Source organism: Schistocerca piceifrons, chromosome 1 (genome assembly GCF_021461385.2).
Source record: "Schistocerca piceifrons isolate TAMUIC-IGC-003096 chromosome 1, iqSchPice1.1, whole genome shotgun sequence".
Taxonomy (NCBI): domain Eukaryota; kingdom Metazoa; phylum Arthropoda; class Insecta; order Orthoptera; family Acrididae; genus Schistocerca; species Schistocerca piceifrons.
This window is the reverse complement of record NC_060138.1, coordinates 939,587,582-939,610,190: the sequence shown is the minus strand read 5'-3', so window position 1 is coordinate 939,610,190 and position 22,609 is coordinate 939,587,582. Positions and strand designations below refer to the sequence as shown.

General features: G+C 41.2%; 1 protein-coding gene across 1 annotated transcript in view; it reads left to right on the top strand.

Moving 5' to 3' along the window:
- Positions 1–7,011: 7,011 nt before the first annotated feature.
- LOC124776701 overlaps positions 7,012–22,609 on the top strand; it is a 118,377-nt gene continuing 102,779 nt past the window's right edge. Inside the window, exon 1 of the mRNA XM_047251815.1 lies at positions 7,012–7,255. Within this exon, the coding sequence (XP_047107771.1) occupies positions 7,012–7,255 (244 nt within the window). The remainder of the gene's footprint in view (positions 7,256–22,609) is intronic.

The following is a 22,609-nucleotide window of genomic DNA, read 5'->3' as shown; positions in this document are numbered from 1 at the left end:
TCTGAATATTTTCGGCAGGTTTTCTAATATATATGGTTCGCCCTTTCGAGTAAAGACTTCATTAGGGAATCGTTCTTTTAGTTATTCTGTTGATGTCAAAGCAAGTTATTATGACATAATTTGTCAATGAATTAAAAAATCAAGAAATTGTATTGGATCTCCTTTACATATTAGTAATATGCCTTCCGGACTACAATACAGATTCATCATAAAGCTACAATCTGCAACAACAGCCTACAGAGGTACACGGCGAAAGATTCATTTCAAAAACGACCTATAAATTGTGTCTAACTCATTTTCCGCTATATCGTTTCTCGAGATTATAGCACCAAATACAGGTTCTGTGGTATTTTGAAGAATACGAGAGAGATACATGGAAGACTTTGAGTTTTTGGGATGCATCATGAACAGAGAACCCTCAAAGTCAAACGTTTTGGTTGCAGTTCCGATTCGGCAGATAGACATTATAAAGTTTCGAACTATTCTCCTCGACAACAAGAAAGATCCGTTCTGGGAAAAAGCTACGGTGTTCGTATGTTTACATATTAGCAATGTGCCTTCTGCATTAGAATCGAGATCCATGATAGAGCTACACCACCTTAACGTTGGTGGGGAGGTTTGCGTGTCTTTGTAATCCACTATGCCAGGGCTTCCCAACCTTTTCAGCAGGTGGACCTCTTCTTCAGTCGAAAATCGATGGCGGACCCCTAGACAATCAAGAGCACAGTAACTTTCAATTTCAGAGCGAAACCCATGGGAACTGAAAGCTTCTAAATACAAGTTTCATGTTCCCAGTGATCCCCCCCCTCCCCCCCTTCCCCTCCCCGAAATATCAATAGTCTTTGGTTTAGAGATAAATGAAAACAACTTGGAGGTCAAAAATCGACTTATGAAATAGGTAGTGCACTGACGAAGCAAGTTTAACATTTAATGATGCCTGGGTCCGCATACGTACCAGCGAGTGCTGTGATTGGTCGACAAAGCTCGCTTCGCCATGCGTAAAAGTTTTCAGCGCATCTACCACCGTGAGTCGACAACCCCCTTATTGTTGCGAAACAATCAGAGAAGCCGCATTCTCCGATACTGAACTGTGTATGCGTTATCATTTAGGAACCGCAATGGCTGCTTAGGAATACGACCTGAAGTAAATGTACACAAGAAAGTGATGAACTCGATTTTCACATTTTTATTCAATAATTTTACTCATTATTTTACACGATTTGGTGAAGGGTGGCCGCAGACCCCCTAAAAAGAGCCCTAAGGGGTCCGCGGACCACACGTTGGGAAGCCCTACACTATGCTATGCTGGCAGGAGCTACGCTCCTGGTAGGGTCACCCATGCCAGACAGGTCAGCTGATGACATTCCAGACAAAGAGTGGTTCCCCCAAGGGGGCTCCCGCCTTGGGAGTATGTGGGTGGAAATCACATGGGTCCTTAGCTAAGTCTGACATTACTTCCACTTACTTGTATCAGGCTTCTTCTCTTTCCTATCCGCCTCCCTTGGCCAACTCTTACATTTTGGACCCCAACTGTATTAGGTTTAGAGGCCCAAGGGTGTTTTTTCTTTTCTATCTCCAGCGAAGAGAGCAGGGAAGGCTCTAGAGGCGTAGTGAATCCTGAAAAGAAATCCTGCCCACTCAGGGCAGGACACTGGCAGCCCCACTACTGGGCTAACCCTGCGCAACGCCTGTAACGTGGCCAGGGGACATTTTACCCCCACAAAAAAAACTCACAAATGTGCCGCGGAATAGGGTGGAGCCCCATATGTCGAAAATGGCTAGGTACACTGGTTTAAGACTTGGCACATGGATTGGAGCTGTTACGACAGTAGTCTCTGAACTAGAACAGTAAAGAAATGGACGTCACTGCATTACAAGAAACAAGATGGCTAGGGGAAGGGATATTACGTGAGAAGAAATCAGTAATCTTTTATGGAGGGTCTGAAGAAAATGGTAAGCATGAACATGGAACGGGATTTGTGGTGAGTGAGCGTGTGATAGGGCTAGTGAAGGCATTCAGTGCAGTCAGCAACAGGATATTGTGTCTAACTATTAGACATAGGTATGGCGACCTCACTCTTGTGAATGCATAAGCACCAACAAACGTAAGTGATGAAGAGGAGAAGAGGGAAATCTATGAAGAACTGGAAAGAACAGTGTAGAGCATTAGCAACAGAAATCTTAAGATTATTCTGGGAGACTTCAATGCCAAAGTGGGACAAGAAGAGATGTATAGACCAACAATTGGAAAAGAGAGTTAAATGCGAAAACAAATGAAAATGGCCTGCTGTAAATCAGTTTTGCGTTAAGTCAGTGAGCTCAACATCTTTGCCCCACAAAAAGACCCACAAAGGCACCTGGATTTCCATAGATGGTAGCACCGTCCGTGAGATAGATCATCTATTGATAGATGAGAGGCACAAGAAGTGTGTGATGGATGTGAGATCGCACAGAGGAGCAGCTGCAGAGACAGACCACTTCCTAGTCGTAGCCAAATTACGGTTACAGCTGTGCTACAAAATGAAAAAGAAAACATGGCCAAAAGACAGTTTGATATTGAGAAGCTTAAGGATCCAGAGATATGACTTCAGTATAACATTAAAGTGCGTAAAAGTTTGAAGTATTGGCATCAAACCATGCTGATGAAATAAGTGGTAGCAAGCGATGGGAAGAAATAAGAACCTGTGTAACTGAAGCAGCTTAAGAAATTCTAGGATAGAAAAAGGTAACAATTAAGAAGAAATGGTTCAGTGAAACTTGTGAACAAGCTGTGAAGGCCAGGAAGAGAACAATGGCGGTGCACATTCTGGACAGACAACGTGCGGAACAACAGGAAACACTCAAGACCGTAACAAGAGAAACAAATGGGATCATGAAAACAGAAAAAAGAAAGGTCATGAACAATATGACTGATGAAATCAAAAAGGAAAATACAATATCTTACAGCAGGTAAACGTTGCAGATGTTGAAACATGTGAGGAATGGTCACAGAAACGTAACTTTAGTTATTAATGATGAGGATGGAAATGTGCTAACAGACAAGAAAAAATTCTGAATATTTTGAAGAGTTATTAAATGCTGAAGATCCATAGAGTGTCTTTCCACATGAGAGTAATACAGAGGATGAAGGAGAAGCCGCAAAAATTCAAGTGACTCAACAAGATATAGAAAGAGCAATGAGAAAACTACAGAATAATAAGGCACCAGGAGAAGATAGGATGACGGCAGAGATGTTGAAGGCAGGAGGAGAAACACTTCAGAAAGAGTTATACAATCTCATAAAAGAAATATGGGAAAAAGAGGAAATCCCAGAAGAGTGGAAATCAGCCGTCATTATACCACTGCATAAAAAGAACAGGAATAGAATTGCAACAACTACAGAGACATTTCTCTGCTAAGTGTACCTTATAAAGTTCTGCCTTTAATAATACTTGAAAAACTTAGACCATTTGCAAAAAATATCGTAGGAGAGTACGAGGTAATGCTTCCAGGAAGGACGATCGACCATCGATCAAATTTTCACCATGAGGCAAATCTGGGAAAAGTGCTAAGAATTCAACCATAGGTTTCTGGTGGTGTTCGTGGACTTATGAAAGGCCTATGACAGTATCCACAGATTAAGTATGTACAACATCCCGAGAGAGCTTGGTATACCAATGAAGTTAATAAATACGGTCAAGGTGCGCACAGCGGAGACAAAAGTCAGTGTCAAATACTAAGGGTAGATGTCCAAGGAATTCCATATCAGAACGGGTGTGAGACAAGGTGATGTTATTTCACGACTGATATTTAATCTGGTGCTAGAGAAAGTAATCCGATAAATGAAAAGAGAAAACGAAGGGATGACGCTAAATGGAAGGACAGAATTATTGGGTTACGCACACGACATAGCAGAGGAAGAGCTGGCAGAATCTCTAGATGACCTTGCGCAAAATGCATGTAAGATCGGGTTATGGGTCAATGCGGAAAAGACTGAGGTAATGGAGGTATCAAGAGAAGCCCAAAATGACATCCCATTACAGATAGGAATATGGAAATTTGCTAAAGCGGAAAATTTTAAATACCTTTGTACATGGTTCAACAGGCGAAATAATTAAAACAAGAAACAAACCAACGTATTGTGAACAGGTCTAAAACTTATTTCAGTCTAAAACAGATAATGCCATCCAAGAATCTGACCGTGATAGTGCCAGTATTGCTGTATGGGGCTGAAACGCTAACCACAACAAAGAAGGATTAAGAAAACTTGTTGGTCTAAAGAAAAATTGTGAGAAAGATCTTTGGGTCTGTCCAGCATGGGAGCTCGTGGAGACGTAGAAAAAAACGAGAATTATATGAGCTGATGAGGCAACCGAACATCGTTAAAAAACTGAAAGCGCGGAGAATAAGCTTGGCAGGCCACATTGCTAGTCCAGCCACCCCTCTGGCAAAAGCCGTAATATGAGAAAACCTGATGGTACCCGTCCTAAACGGAAGACCCAGGAAGCCATGGGTGGATGAGCTACAGAAAGAGTCCGTGACAACTGGATCCAAAGTGCACAAGATTGCCATCTGTGGAGGAGCATTGTGAGGTCGGCGCATGATCTACAGGGTCCTTGATCGCCGATTTCATTATGATGTTCGTATGTGGTACCCAGAATTCAAATGTCCATCACGAAAAGACTTTGCTACAGGCAGAGGCTTCGATTTTTTATTTTATTTTTTTTTTCACGATCTGCACACACCTACTCCACCGGCAAACAATTCAACGTGAGAATGAAACAAACTAGAACCTGTAATTGGCGTTGACTAACAAGTATGCCCAGAGCAATTTGTCATGAATTAGTTGAACACTTCCGTAATTCACCGTGAAACTAACGTGTGTCGTCCTGCTCCCCGTTTCTAGCTTATTGCCTGGGTACTTTGTTGCGAAGTAATGTATGAGCGCGCGCACATGTATATGTGTGTTGGTGGGTAGGTAGGTGGATGGGTGAGAGGGAGAAGCTGCTTTCTACTTGCATTCTTTTCTAATAAATGGAAACACAGCCTGAACACAATTTCACTACCGGTTTCGATCTGCCATGTAGATCATCTTCAGGTCTGGTACAGTTCGCAATAGTAGTAAAAATAACACAAAATTTGCTTTTTTGTCTGTTACAGCAACTGACAAAAAGGCATTTTTTTCTGTCTCTTATCTGAGGAACGTACATGGCAAGACGCAAGAATCAGCTTCACAAGTGTGAAGAAAGCTTCAAGCTCGAGCCTCGTGTACAAGTGCAAGGTAGCTAATTGTGTCATTCGATAGATTCCTCGTTCACTTCCAGGTTTAGTAAGATAATACTCATACAATAGGCAACTCACTATTCTATAAAACTCAGGGGGAAGATACGAGGCGTGTTTGTTTTTTTTTTTTTAAGTAAGTGCCATTTTGAACTTAAAAAAGACGTGCTAAGATATCCCAATAAAGTTATTTTTACATGAAAGCCTGTGCCTTAATCGACTCATTGACGCCATTACAGTCTGATTCTTCCCTGTTTACGTTGTGTACTGAGTGTTTAAGATGCCTCCGGTAATCGTGAGTCCCACCGACTGTGAAGTACGGGCTGTTATACGATTTCTTAGAGCTAAAGGCCTAAAAGCGATCGATATTCATCGTGAGATCTGTGCAGTTTACGGAGAAAACATTATGAGTGATGGCATGGCAAGAAAGTGGGTGAGAGCATTAAAAGATAGCCGCACAAATGTGCATGATGAACAACGGGGTCGGCGTCCTTCGGTCGTTAATGAAAGTTTGGTGCAGGAAGTGGACAATAATGTGAGAGAAAACAGACGCTTTACGATTTCCTCCTTGCGGGATGACTTTCCTAATGTTTCTCGTAGTGTTTTGTATGGCATTGTGACCGAGCACTTGAATTACCGAAAATTGTGCGCACGTTGGGTACCGAAAATGTTGACGGATGTACACAAAACCAAAGGTTTAGACAGTTATTGACTTTCCTTGACCGGTACCACAACGACGGTGATGATTTCTTAAGCCACATTGTTACGGGCGATGAAACATTGGTGGCCTACGTCGCACCAGAATCAAAGCAACAGTCCATGGAAGTTGAGCAAGGGCATCGTTTTGCTGCAAGACAATGCCCGTCCGCATGCGGCGAATCAGACCAAAGATCTCATCAAATCTTTTCGATGGGAAACTCCAGATCATCCTCCGTACAGCCCCGATCTTGCGCCCAGTGACTACCATCTGTTCCTGCACTTTAAGAAACACCTGAGCGGTCATCGTCTTCAAGACGACGACGAAGTCAAAACAGTGGTGATGCAGCTGTTAAAAAGTCAGGCGGCAGACTGCTATGAGGAGGGTATTCAAAAACTGGTACAACGTTATGACAAGTGCCTCAATATTGGCGGAAATTATGTAGAAAAGTAGATTAAGGTACAGGCTTTCATGTAAAAATAAAATTATTGAGATATCTCAGCACATCTTTTTTTTTTTTAATTTCAAAACGGTACTTACTTAAAAAACACGCCTCGTGTAATTTTTAATAAAATTTTGCTATTCTTTTGAGGTTTCTGTTAACTCTCGACGATTTTACAGCAGGTAACGTTGCTTGTAACTCAAATGCTCTAATGGCACGATAATGATCTACGATAACAAGTGGAGTGGCACTTTTATCTTCAAGCACGCTCGCTACAGTAGTCCCGCCAGCGGTCATTGACCGCGCGAGGGCGCAGGCGGCCTCCTCGCACGGGCCGATATCAGCAGTATCGGGACGATCATCTGTGACGAGGACGGCGGATGAGATAACCGTGGCGGCGTCCTCGCACTTCCCCTTCCCTGTCACAGCGGCAGCGCCGTCCCTCGCATCGCTCCTAGCGGCTAACGTCCGAGTCGCAGGCTGCACTGCTGGCGGTGAACTCGTGTTTATAAAAGGCTGACACCGGTGACAGGGGGCAGGTAGGTGCCGACTCTGCAGTCGGCGTGCAAGCGAGCGAGCGTACGTGGGTAGCACAGCCTTCCCAGTCCGTAGCATGGCCGATGCGGAACAGCAGCTGCCGCAGCAACAAGTGCCCGGGGAAGGGCAAGAGGAGGAGGTGGACCAGCCGCTTCCTGCTGTCGACGAACCCTTCCTCCAGGGTGTGCTGCGGAGCCACCTCCGGGACGACGGACTCGTCGTGGACAAAGTCGATGTCGGTCCGGGCAGTGGACCCGGGGACAACTACATGAGCACTGTCTACAGTGCCGTAGTGCGTGGCAAGACGGGACGACTAGAGGGTGAGTGGCCGAACGCAGCGACGCGCCTGTCGATCGCATGGGCTGTGTGTGTGTGTGTGTGTGTGTGTGTGTGTGTGTGTGTGTGTGTTTGCAGACGCATTGCCTAGAGATTTGCTCTGTGTTAAACTTACGCAAATAAGACACCAAATGGTGGGCGGAAGTCCGAAATGCTCATTGCTGTGCACATTTAGCTAACAAAAACATGTGCATTAATAATATTATGCGGCTGTCTCCAGCCATTTACATACAGCTACAGTCAAGGATAAATAAGAGCCAATATATATCACAGTGTTGCTCGTGCGGAACTGTCAAAGATCCTGACTGTACCTCTTGCCAAACAGTCGTAGCTTACGTGTCCCACTTACAGGCTAAGTTCAAAATGGCTCTGAGCACTAAGGGACTTAACATCTATGGTCATCAGTCCCCTAGAACTTAGAACTACTTAAACCTAACTAACCTAAGGACATCACGCAACACCCAGTCATCACGAGGCAGAGAAAATCCCTGACACCGCCGGGAATCGAACCACAGGCTAAGTGAAAGACAAAATTCAGTAAAAGTACAAAACTGTCAAAGTTGCACCGAAGTTTTTTTTTTCATTTAAATAGCGACCAGTTTCGGACTTAAGTCCATTGTCAACCCATCTACGTAAGTCCTACAGTAACACCATGATGTATGTACGATGCGCACATTGCTTCTATGAGTGGCTAGGTGCAACGCACCGATAGACTGTGGTGTTTAAATAGTACGTTGCACTTAGCCTTCACAAAAGCAATGTGCCAGCGTGCAAACATTGTCTTATGGTAAGACTAATTTGGATGGCTTTATAATGGACATAAGTCCGGAACTGGTCGCAATTTAAAGAAAAATGAATTTCTGTACTACTTTGACGGTTTTGTAATTTCATTGAATTATTGTGAGTTGCTGCCTGTTTCCATCCAGCATACTGGAAGTGAGTGAAAACAAAATTATTCTCGAGGAACCGTGCAAGGAAGTTGTTTCTGTTTAAACACCAAACCTGACAGCAACAGTCCCCTGTTAGCTGTACGTTTTTGCGCTTCCGCGTTACTCGTGCCTCTCGTGTGTCAGGCGCTATCTGCAAACTAGCTCCACCACATTCTCATGTAACACGTAGTTTGACGTCAGCTAACCTATGCAGGCTGAAGCGGGTCAGAATAGTATCGAAACAGGTCTGACGGTGGCTAACAGCACTTAAAGCCGACCGTAAAAGTTGTTATAGCCATAAAGAGTGGCAATTTTGTTAGACTGCTGCAGACAGTCCTCCTTTATTTCGCCTTAAAACATCGGGCATGTCAAACACTGCTTTCCATTTATTCACTTTCTCGTAAATACAGTGAACGACCTGACTTCTATAGGCTAAAAAACAGTTTTTTACCTGCACGGGAGTTGTCGTGCATTTACAATAGCAGCATGACAAGAAATTGTCAACGGTTCACAGTTAGAGGGTCAGAAACCGCTCTCTTGCCGACAGTGTTTCCGACATTTTCATTTCTCGTTATCAGGTATCAAACAGTATCAGTTAAAGTAATAATCAATTGATTACATTCCGTTTTTCTATCGCCTCGAGACTGAATATTTCTCCGTGCATGGGAACGCACGACGTAGCGCAACTGACGTTGTTTGTCGTGCCAAGACTGCACTTAGAACGATAGTGCGTTTCCTGCGGAAGCCAAAGTTATAGATTAAATTACCGCTATCGTACACACTTATTATCGCAGGCGTCTTCTCTGTAACATCTCATGAGCGTATGTGTTAATATGAAATGCCTGAAACTATGAAACTCGCCTGCCTCGTCTGTTTTAATAGCATCTACCAAGTACGGTCTAAAACTGTACATCCGATTTTATCAATGGAGAGGAATATACCCACAGATATTTTGTAATGAATTTATGTGTACTGAGTGCCGTAAACTAAAAGTTCAAAAATAGTCATATACGGTAACGTAAATTGATCATTTCTGGTTGCAGATTATTCATACCAAAATATTACACTTGAACTTACAAACTAAACGTTAGATTTTTATGCGACAGCTGTAACAGAATAAACAAGTGTCTTACCCTAAATCTACTCGGACGAAGATTATTGTTGCCAGCACGGGCCTGCTGGGAATGCAATACCATCATAAACGAACATCCTAAGGGTATGTTGTTATACGTACTAAATAAACATACCTGAAACGCGGGATACTGAGCATTATTTGCCACAGAGACTAAAGTATCAGTCTTCTTACTGTGGTAATTCGGAAAGTATAACTTGTCACCGAACGGGGTGCCATTTACGTTATAATGAAGTACGGTAGTATCATTCCTTTTCCTATTGAACATCATGATATTTGCATAATTTTATATTATCTTCAATTTAAGATCTGATAAGTCATAATGTTTGCACAGACTGATGTGTACGGAATCGTCAACAATCTTGTACTTCGCATGTTAAGAGCACGGCGTGGCAAATGGTAATATGTATGTGGACTATCGCAATTCTTTGGTCGTCGCAGAACGATTTTGTAATAAAATTTCTGGCTTATTGCTGACTAATAAAGTCTGATTGACATGTCCTTTTCTTACAAAGTTTCTTTTCATGAAAATTTTACTAACGACATTGTAAACGCTTAGGCGGCTAGAATTTGTAGAGAAAATTAGTGATTAGTTCCAGGGGTGACCGTATCAGAAATTCTGTAACCAACACTGAAACACTGGCGATTTCGGTTTTCGTTCCAGTTTGGGTGGAATTTCAGCAATATACTTACTACAACAGCTACCAGAAATCTCTCTTTTTGACAGGAGTGGCTTTACAGCACGGCCACACACAACTTACAGAAATGTTGTCTATGATGTTGTCTATGCAAGTGAACCTTCTTCCGTCTTTTTTCTGAATCTAAAATTAAATCTGTTTAAGTAAATCGGAAACTTGATATGTTATGTTTAACAAGTAGCAGAGTGTTGCAAAACCATGTGGTTAAGACTCAAGGTAATAATAATTACTAGACATACAATGATATAGAATGTTCAATCATATTGTCTTCTGAACAGAGAAGAACGTTCCCCTCAGTTTTTATACATAGGTTGCGACTTTTAAACTTCACTCACGGACGTGTTATGGAAAAAAATTGAAAATATTTTAAGAAACAAAAAATTAAAGCATTGGCAGACGTAACATTTGACGGAAACTCTTTTTAATCTGTATCATATTTCATAACTTAGAAGTCTGGAAACTGGGCAGAGGTTACCGGCTCTGCGTAACCTTTAGCATTTCACTTCTTTCATTTTAATAAAATTGTTTAGCCAGTTGCATATGATTTCAGAGTATCGCAGTTAGGGCATCGAATGAGCTGTAAATCGTTCCACACCTCTGGGTCTACAGTAGCCGCGAGCATTGTTGTTTGTGCGATAGATCTGATTAGTTATTTCATAGCAGGCAACCCCAAATCAGCTGAACTAAGAGTACTTTCAACGTAAATTCTTTTCGCCATAAAGAAACTAATGAAAAGTAATAGTTATTGAGTATGAGAATTTTGTGAATAAGACTTTTCCGCTACCTATTCTTTAATTTAAATCATAACGTGTACCTTAGAAACATGTACATATGCGGGAGAAAATGTCGTAAAACTTTCCACTTAAACAAGATTGTGTTAGTGTCCATACCATACATACTGGAATTCAGGAAAGAAAAAGCAGCTCTGAAACTTTGTTTTAAGCGCGGAAGAGCGACGGTACGGTAGTATTACCAATTAATTCTTCCTATAACTCCTCATTCACTTTGGCAACTAAGATTTTTCATATAAACTTTGTCTTGGCAATACGACAATAACAGCGGAGTCATACAGTGTCTATATACTTGTATTCAAAAAATCGAGTAATTGAACATCGAACGAAGACTAAATCTCGAGCTTTTCATTTGATAGTCTCATACACCGATCCATAAGTGTGTGGTCCTGCTTAGCTACTTTTAATGGTTTCTTAAACGAAATTTCAGCATCATCCATAGGATCTGACAATGCAGCCAGAAATTATTTAGACAAAGATCAAAGTAAAAAAAGAATGTATATGTAATGAGTATTAGGCACCATGATTACATACAAAGAGTTTTTTTTTTTTTAGTATGTGTTGGGTTAAAGTAAAGTTTATATAGGTTGAGGCACTGGTCTGAGAAATATTTCTTAATTAGTCGTCTTATAAATATATATATTCTTTTCAAGAACTATTTTACGATCCGGTTCTTGTTATATAACATGGAACGCGAAAAGTTTCATTCTCATTTCAATCTTTATTTGCTAGAATTTTCTTTAGAGAAGGAACTACAATTTGTCGTATGCTCTATCTATTTCAGCAAAATTCTTACTTAAGGCTCCTCCCACAGCGCTTAATTTTGGCACAAAAGAAATATACTCTAGTTTTACTAGACAGTACATAATTATTAATCATTTATTGAACGTTATCCTAGATTTCTGACTGAAGAAATCACTCAAGCAACAATATGTGACGATTTATTAAAGATATTTCTGTGTAATTATACTATACTTGCTAAGGATCAATCACATGTTTTCTTGTAATCGTTGCATCGAAAGACTAGATATTTACAGTAGATGCTAGTTTCACCTAAATTTCATGCTGAGAATTTTCCAGCAGTTAGACTGAAAAAACAGCGCACTATATTTGAAACAATAAAGTTTATTCACAGGAACCTGTCATTTCACTGCGTCTGTGAAAGTGTGAGAATGGCATCCACGGCTACTAAAAGACAAACCAAAAGAAATAAAAAAATCATTACCACGAGAACGAAACATTGAAACCAAAATAGAAAGACCCAAAGCTCCCTCACAAACAGAAAAAAACTAAAAAACAGGAAAAAATAATCGTAATCAAATTCAATAAGAAAAATAATACTTAGTAAGAACAATATACTCTAATCTTAAGAGAACCATCAATAAGTGTTTACGTTTAGAAGAAAAAAACATAAACACCAGCATAAAATAATCACTGTTAGTTTCTCTCCACTGAACAGCATTCTGGAGAAAGAGGTACCTTTCCCAGAAAGATACAAAGATACGAAGTAGTGACATCCTATGCGAAACACGTCTCCTAAAGGCGACTTTACGCATGTTATGAAGGATTCAGGTCCGGCTAACATGTAAGTCATCGCATATGGTCGATGTCCTTCCTCTCTAGTGCTCTAACCGGCCGATGTGGCCGTGCGGTTCTAGGCGCTTCAGTGTGGAACCGCGTGACCGCAACGGTCGCAGGTTAGAATCTTGCCTCGGGCATGGATGTGTGTGATGTCCTTAGGTTAGTTAGGTTTAAGTAGTTCTAAGTTCTAGGGGACTGATGACCACAGATGTTAAGTCCAATAGTGCTCAGAGCCATTTGAAACATCTAGTGCTCTAGCCACGCAAGCCGCGTGCTATCGTTCATGTAAATTGGCAAATTTCATTGAAGCCTAGGGAAACCGAATCTGTCGGCTAACTGAGGAGGTACAGCAATCGACCTCGCCAAAAATACAAATAATAGAGAGATCACTATTGCACGATCACGTAATTGTCATATTGCAATAGCTCTGTGCGATGAAAAGTATGCTGCACCCTTAGCTAAGCAAAATCGCCCTTTATAATTAACCACGATTCAGCTGAAATCATTCTGGCTTGTTGACGCTGGTATCGATCATTATTGCCATCAAAATACTATTCTGGCAGGTAATGCGGACAGTTGTGATTCTTTGATGTCCGCCAATCCGACCGATAGTCCAGTTAAAGTGAATAACTGTGGACGCCTTGTAGCCATTCATCTGCGAGATCATTCACAGTACGCCGGAATATCGCACAAGAACTGCCGCTTCTCACAATCTCCTGCAGCAGACACTACTGATAATTCTACTAAGATAGCGTTCCCAAGTGTGCCGTTAAGGAAAGTTCACTTGTCACTACTCACCACAAGTAATTTCATGTAAATACAAGTTCTGACGCTATGCAGAACGCAAAAATCTCTTCGTCAAGAAAATTAACAGTAAATTCTTCTTATTTGCTGTAGATACAAATAGTACAAATACAATTTTCAAACTGTGTCATGCGTCATGTTTGGAGATACATATAAATTTAGAATAAAATGTAGCTCAAGGGAAAGTGTACACATTTTCATATGTCGCCCAAAAAATTATACTCTAGGGAACAGGTAGCATGTCAGTGGAGAGATTGAGTTGCCCATCTCAAAGTAAGCGATAAGTGTGGATCTTTAACGTAGCACGTAGTTTGTCATGCATGATCTTCCTGAACTGTCTTTCTGTTTTCTGTCATTACAACATGCAGAAGAAAATTCTACTATATTTCATGCTCTTTCCGTTTCTTCTGCTGTTAACCCTCTGTGCTCATAAAGACCGTTATCGAAAATGTATTCAAAACGACTGAGAGAAGTGCACTAAAAAAGAATACCGGACCTCAATATTTACGTGCACAGAGGGTTAAATCCGCTGAAGTTTTCTCTAAAATTATGCCGGTTAGTCAGTACACGACTTTGTACACTTCGAAGAATTTCCCATTTATGGGACCGAAAGCAATTCCATATGCTAACCAACGTGTGTTGATTAAGACAGATTTGCAGCAGCCAGGAGGTACTTAACGTACCAGATTTGTTTTAGAAAATTTCATGTTCTCTCAGAAGGTTCAAACTGTTTGCAAGTGAGTAGCACATGTTTAAGGGGCTGCTAGAAAATGACACATTTAACAGCTGCCATGAATTTGCCTGAAGCTGATCTTTTGTGTTAGCCCACGTGCTGTTCCTTGTTTCCCGACTCAACAAGCGACTTGCGTAATAATTATGGCTGTTCCTTCCTGGTTTCACAACTTTGGAGCATCAAATCATAAAGATACGTACGAGTATGTTAGTCCCACATATCTCTTCCAGGGTGACGTGGGTGAGCACCTGAGAATTATTACTGCACCTATGAAAGAGAGTAACGTGATGCTGGCGCGATCACCAATATACGTTGAGGAGTCCTATTCTCACAGCCACCAACAAATTGACTGTGTAGTTTCTTTGAAGCACCTGTTTTCCTTTGTTCTTTGTAATTGATTTCGCAACCATTTAGTTACAAGCCAGAGGTTCATGATCGTGCTACTGACAGAATTGTCTTCGGTCTCAGCTCCGCTTCACTGTAGGAGCAAATGAAAATATTTCTTTTCAAAGATGCGTTATCGATAGAAAATCTTAGTAAAGTTTGAAATATTGGCTGTCAGAATAACAAACTCCACGACAAAAAAATTCAAAAACATAATTTCGAACCGATTGTCTGAAAATTTAATGTGTATCATAAAAATTTCCTATATTAAATCATAACACACACACTACAACAGCAGTAGGATGAAAATGGTATATGAAATATTATTATTATTATTATTGTAGTAAACATGGCAAATGACTACTACACTGGATTTACCATTTTACCACTAGTCGAGCACTGTGAGATGCTTCGCTGGATAATTCGGCAGAACCCAGTAAGTCGGCTTTTTGTAGTTGTCAGATGCGTATTTTATCAGTGTCAACGCATTTCAAGTATCCATTAACATTTTTAGCAGTGCTTCCAGTGTGCCGAGAACCAATGGGAGCACTTTCATTGGTTTACACCAGCATATCTGTTGTTCGATTTTTCAAATCCCGTACCTGAAATTTTTGAAGCTATTTCTCGTGGACTCTGCTGCCACCTGGGATGGCAATGTCAGTGATCTACATTTCCTTATTGCATACAGTTATGATGTCAGCTATATTGTGTTCCAGAATTCGCTCTATCTAAATTCGGATGTACCTTCTCCGTGTTACCTAAATAATCCTTTACTGTTCGAAGAAAACTGATAACAGATGCAAAGTGTCATTTCCCGTATGACACGTACTTTCACCTCAAAACTGGTTTTCTAAATCCGGTAAAATGTTAACGTTGTGTGTCCTTATTGAATATTCTAGTCGTTCACTTAACTATAACGTCCAGGCGTTCGAAGACGACTGCATAGCTTAAGAATTGAACTGCGTATGGTGTTATATCGCGATTTTGAGTAGAGTTTACCATTTTCTCGAGTAGCTCACTCGGTGGCGGGCATTTTCCTCTCTGGTATACAGTTGAACTTGTCACGTTTAACTTACAGTGTAATCTTGAAAAATAAAATGTTTTTCAAACACGGATGGAGTCAACACTGAAAACGTTGCTACGTTTAGTCCACTGCATCAAATAATACGCCATTCAGCGGGATTCCAAAAGACTTTCACTAAAATTTGTGATTGTATCTATGGTATGTTGCTTAGAGAATACCTATTTGCGACTTATTGCTTCATCACTAGAAAAACTGCCTCTAGTACGCTCTATAGCGTAACTATAGGAGGACGAGAGAATTAAAGGGAATGGCATAAAATTCCAGTATAAAGCATCCACTTTAGTTTGCCACAGATATCATGTGCGCTCTATAAAATGAATCGTTTATCTCATCAAATGCTACTCTCGCAAAATACATAAATGGCAAAGATTTCAAAAGTTTCGCGAAGCTATTCCGTGAGCTGTACAACGTAAGACAGAAAAATGTGGGCTAGAAAGACTTGTTTACGTTTCATCTGCTAAAGAAACACTGATAAAAATAATTATTTTCAGAAATCCACCGTAATCCCATTGTAACGATTCTGAGGATTCGTGACTGTCGAAACCTTTTAGTATTTCCATATTTGGTACGCGAAAAAGAGAAACGCAACGTTTAACATCCGAGAGTTCGAAGTACTTGGTGTCAGTCAGATGCGTAGACTAAGCGGAGGTAGTTAGCGAACGACCCAACAAATTAATTCGTCTTTCAGTCTCCTGCCGTGGCATCGATCCACATGAAGCATAATTTGTCATTAATTCACGTGAATAGTCCTAAAACCCTTCCTGTTATTAACAAAAAACATAGTATTGATAAGTGATACGCCGCGCACACACACACCGGGCTTTTTCCAGAGTAAAGTATGTCTCTAAGCACTTATTGTTGATAGTTGATATTCTTAATTGCTGAAGGAGCATTAGAGACACAGACAGAATAGACAGAAAGGACAACGACAAGTTCAAGATCCTGCTTTTAGAATCCAGTAGGCATTCTAATTGCTCATCAAAAATGATTGATTCATCTACTGAAGGAAACATCGGCTTATCAGAGACAGATATGTGCCGTAAATCTCTATGATTTTTCCAAAAATTTATCAATGGTACTCGTTAGCAAGGTCTATCTCGTTATACTGCTGCAATGAAGGACAAGCTACATCACAATATTTAATCTGTGGATGCATTTTGATGTAATCCCTAGCAGATATTTATTCCTATTTTTATAGTATTTAACAAGACTATACTTTTTTCACTATGTATTATGTTTTTTTTTCTCACTTCGGTACTCTACCCAGTGCTCAGACCGCAAATAGAAATGTCGAAAATGAAATGAAACGTGGTCTCATTGTTAAATTCGTATTTCTATAGAAGTACAGTAAAATACGTGAGATTTCTACCGTAATTAATTAAATAAGAGATGATTTTCGGTCTCAAAAAAAAAAAGTGGTACAGACTAAAAATGGCTCTATAATGCGGAAAGCAGTTTTTGAACAAATGGTTCAAATGGCTCTGAGCACTATGGGACTTAACATCTGAGGTCATCAGTCCCCTAGAACTTAGAACTACTTAAACCTAACTAACCTAAGGACATCTCACACATCCATGCCCGAGGCAGGATTCGAACCTGCGACCGTAGCAGTCACGCGGTTCCGGACTGAAGCGCCTAGAACCGCTCGGCCAAAGAGGCCGGTAGGTTTTAAATAAATAACTGCTTTTCACAACTTGCAGTCGATTTTAGGCGATCATGTTTCTGCACAGATGGAAATCAGCTAACGTGGCTTAACTAGCATGTTTTATTTGTAAACTAACTCTTATATACCGGTAAAATTAACTACGAAAGACGTTGCATATCAACTACTTCGCAACAAAATTGTTCCCTGCACTAAGCGTACACAGCAGCGGATAAACGTTGTTGCGAGGTAAGAGCGGCAGCACCGCTTTGGCTGCGTTAACGCTGCCTCCGACGTGCTTTGGACGCAGCGTAAGCCGATACATCACTTTAATATGTTAATGCGGCCAAGCCTTGAAGAAAATGCGGCAGCAGGTCTCACGCTGTCTCTGCCACGTGTATCCGTTTCGCAATGTTATGGTACGTGCCGACACGTCCGCACTACGTGGACTGAAAAGCGTTATTATTCTCTCTCTCTCAATACAGTAAAATGCCAACAGTATTTTTGTAAATGTAGTGGATTCCACATTATTGTTCTCTCTACAGAGAGAGGCGCCTTGTTTCCTTTATCAAACACATTAACCCAAACAATATTTTGTGCAAGGTGTGACCTTATATCGTATACTTGTGGCTTCTTCCTCCACTGACAGTCTACATCGTGTTGCGCCACCACTACAACTACATTAGTAGTGGTAATTGTGGTCATTAACATAATCCATTCGAGTAGAGCCCCAGAGAAGATCTTTACACTGATATGACAAGAAGTATCAGTGATATTTAGTGATGCGTCATGAAAGTTTTTCATTCCCCAGATGAATTCTCAAGTGGACAACATTTCACTTAGCTGCTTCCATAGGCGTACCTCTATGGAACTCATCGTTTTTACTCAGTTGGCGTCATTTAACTTTCTAACTTTAGATGTATGTAATGACGTGTCTAACGACATGGTTATAAATAATCTAACGACAGAAAAAAAAGCATTTAAAGTCTGTCGGTGGCGTCCCATGTAGCGAGAACTGACTTCGACACCTATAAGTGAATACATTTTATTCCCCTGTTACTGACTTCATAGTGAGATGGTTCGATAGTTGGAAGTGTTGCATGTTGTTTATTCCCTTGGTGTGTACCACCGCTGGCTAATGCAAGCTTTTCTTGGAGTAAGAAAGGCTCTTCGTGGATACCAAGTGCATGGTACGTATCAGTCGAAGTTGACCTGATCTGCTCAGTAAGCTTAAAGTACCCATATGATATGATGGAAGACTATCTGAAATTGTCACCTTAAAAAAAATAGTTGACCAGCAGCTGCATCTTCACTTGAGGAAAGTGTTTAAGACAAGACAGACTGGCTAGAATCCACAATAGGCCAATATCTCGTAACATCAACGTCGAAACGAGTCATAGATTTAAAGATCTACTACTGCGGCTGAAAATTGTAATAAGCCTGTTCTAAACTTCTAATATTTTAATTGTAATAATATTTAAGCAGAGGAAGCAGAAAGCGGACGATACTACCATACTAATAATCCAACGGGTTCATATGTTTAAAAACACCTAAAAGGCGATTTAATATCCTAAAAGACTCATTGTAAACAACTAACAAGCCACCTCTAAGTCGTAGTTAATATGCGATAAGCGCGTCTCTGAGCGTAGCGTTGGACGCTTTTGGATAGGCCCTTCTGCCTCGTTTGCTTTTAAAATGATCTCTGCTACCGAAAAGCAATGAGCATCAGATTTATTCGGAAATGCCCGTGTCCCGTCCTCACATATTCATACATTGTCTTATGCTAAATTCCTCTTATAAGCACCTCAGACATGTAGAGAACACCGAATAGCAACTGGAGTGAAGAGGTACGTAGCCAGAACATGCGCCGATTGTACAACAAACAATTTAATCGTTCCCAGCGTTAACGTGATAGGAAGCGTCAGAGGACCAAGAAAATCTTTCCAGAATGAAATCAGCCGAGTGTGCGCTGATATGAAACTCCCAGACTGATTAAAACTGTATGCCGGACCGAGACTCGAACTCGGGGCCTAGCCTTTCGTGGGCAAGTGCTCTACCAACCAACAAGCCATTCTTAGGTAGCACAGTTGGTAGGACACTTTCCCGCGAAAGGCAAAGGCCTCAAATTCGAGTCTTGATCCGGCACACAGTTTTTAATCTGCCTAGAAGTTTTAAGAAACAGTGTGTAGAATTACAGTTTCCATGTAGATTTCAGGAGTGAGCTTTGTTACTACATTAGTTCAATGTACAGATGTACTAACTACGCGAGACACTGCGGTTATTTTGCCCATAGCACCTCAAGCGTGGAGCGTTGCGTGTCCGTTCAAATAATTGTTTACCAATGACAACCACGCCCGTTAAAGATATATAATGCAAATTAAGAAATACTGTGTGTTCATGACACAAAACTATTCTGTGATAGGAATAAAACATAATCGTTTCTGGATGACATTTTATTTTCAGGTTTCTACAGACTCAGAAACAGAAAATGTGAAATTAGGAAGGGCTTATATACAGATACTAAATGAGCGGCTAGTTAGACAAAAACAAATGTATAGCATTTTTCCATGATCCAATCCATTTGCTTAAATTTTCCTCCCGTGTAGTCGATGATGAATTCTATTACTGTATTTAACATAACTATCATAAAATTTATGAGGAAAACGGTAGCTATCATTTACACTGGGGAGCGTCTGAAATGCTACGAGGCCTCAATTACCCCAGTAGTTGAAAGAGAAACAATATTGCCACACTATTAGTTAAAACGTATTTTGTCTCACCACTCGGTTGCTCTCAAAATATGACTTAATAAAGTGTCAAAATGAAAACAGGCTCTTAAAAAAAAGAGGCGCATCACGAAGGAGTTATGTAAATAGGTCACAAATTGGTTTTCATACAAGTTTCGACAGAAAATGCAAATCCATAAACTTCGGCAGACGATGGATGAATGTGTTACGCTGCAGCACAATTTCACAGAGCAGCTGGCGATGGTAGTAAAGAGGGGAGATGTAATACCAGAGCATAAAGTATCTGCGAATTTCATGAATAGCCCGACGTGCAAATAGTGCGTAAGTGAGCACTGAGCACTGTGGACTCACCTCACCGTGCTATCATGTAGTTACGCACAGATGCCCCTCTAACTATACACATTAGAACATGGAGTATCATTAATGACTTGAGAATGTCACTACATTGTTTTTGTACGTTTGATGTTTAATGAATAATCCAGAATAACCACTGTCCCCCAAAGTGACTAATACCAATTGTGCTCGTGCACAAACACCATATTGAAATTCTGATAGTAATTCTAATTTATTAATTTAAAAGATTCGTGTTTCTTGCCACACAAAATAGCTTACTTCGATCAAAACAAAATAACATTGTATCGAGTTCTTCGTTTAGTGTAATTACATAAGCAGCTGTTAAACAAGATTTGTTCTGCCAAAGCCGGCCGGAGTGGCCGAGCGGTTAAAGGCGCTACAGTCTGTAACCGCACGACCGCTGCGGTCGCAGGTTCGAATCCTGCCTCGGGCATGGATGTGTGTGATGTCCTTACGTTAGGTTTAATTAGTCCTAAGTTCTAGGGAACTTATGACCACAGCAGTTGAGTCCCATAGTGCTCAGAGCCATTTGAACCACTTTGTTCTGCCAAAATGGTAGCTTAAAGGAATGCGTTCCGCATCTTCTGATGAATATGGTCGGGTTTGCTTTCCAGGAACAAGACTGCGTAACTACTTCACTGTGGGTGATTATTGGCTTTGCGGTTAACCCTCTTCCCTGGAGCTCTCACGTGATACTCTGTGCTGTTGCACGCAACGTGACGTACACGTGATTATGATTGTGTAACCACCACAGCAGTAAAAATTTGTAGCGGAATTAATGTGTATTCACCATTTTTCATTTCTGACGAGTGGCAGTTTTTCAGAGTGTTATTTTGAAATTGCGCTTTTTACTTCGGGGTGATGGTTATGCGCATGTCTTTCAAAGCAATAATATTTAACTCTAAGATTAAATTTAATGTGGTTGTATACAAATTGCTGTTATTGGAGGACTCATTATGATATTAATAGTTGTTAAGATAAGGGCTGTGGTGAAAACAATCAGTTTTGGACTTTCTCCGCTCTCCCGTTTCGCGGCACCAGTCTTCCTTTTACGGCATCCACGAGAAAGTATTTTTATTGTCCAGCAGTGAATAAATCTGGCACCGTACTACTTAGATGTCTCCTACAATCTGACCCGCTGCAGTGCACGAACATTCAAGAACGGGCCACACAATTAGCCTTCTTGATAGATGTGCTATGCTTTCCGAGACGTATCCCAACAAACCGATGGCGGATATTCTATTCAATGTCGTCTGCAACGCTACCCTCGGATATTTAATCTGCGGGACAGAAGCAAGCTATTCCATTGATACAGTATTCGAACATTACAGAAATGTCACCAACGGCATCGACATAAATACACTACTGGCCATTAAAATTGCTACACCAAGAAGAAATGCAGATGACAAACGGTTATTCATTGAACAAATATATTGTACTAGAACTGACAGGTGATTACATTTTCACGCAATTTGGGAGCTTAGATCCTGAGAAATCAGTGCCCACAACAACCACCTCTGGCCGTAATAACGGCCACGATACGCATGGGCATTGAGTAAAACAGAGTTTGGATGGCGTGTACAGGTACAGCTGCCCATGCAGCTACAACACGATAACACAGTTCATCAAGAGTAGTGACTGGCGTATTGAGGCGAGCCAGTTGCTCGGCCACCATTGACCAGACGTTTTCAATTGGTGAAAGACACGGAGAATGAGCTGGCCAGGGCAGCAGTTGAACATTTTCTGTATTCAGCAAGGCCCGCACAGGACCTGCAACATGCGGTCGTGCAGTATCCCGCTGAAATGTCGAGTTTCGCAGGGATCGAATGAAGGGTACAGCCACGGGTAGTAACACATCTGAAATGTAACGTCCACTGTTCAAAGTGCTGTCAGTACGACCAAGAGGTGACCGAGACGTGTAATCAATAGCACCCCATACCATCACGCCGGGTGATACGCCAGTATAACGATGACGAATACACGCTTCCAATGTGCGTTCACCGCGATGCCGCCAAACACGGATGCGACCATCATGATGCTGTAAACAGAACCTGGATTCATCCGAAAAAATGACGTTTTTCCATTCGTGCACCAAGGTTCGTCGTTGAGTACAACATCGCAGGCGCTCCTGTCTGTGATGCAGCGTCAAGGGTAACCGCAGCCATGGTCTCCGAGCTGATGGTCCATGCTGCTGCAAACGTCGTCGAACTGTTCATGTAGACGGTTGTAGTCTTGCAAACGTCCCCATCTGTTGACTCATGGATCGAGACGTGGCTGCACGATCCGTTACAGCCATTCGGATAAGATCCCTGTCGTCTCGACTGCTAGTGATACGAGGCCATTGGGATCCAGCACGGCGTTCCGTATTATCCTGCTGAACCCACCGATTCCATATTATGCTAACAGTCATTGGATCTCGACCAACGCGAGCAGCAATGTCGCGATATGATAAACCGCAA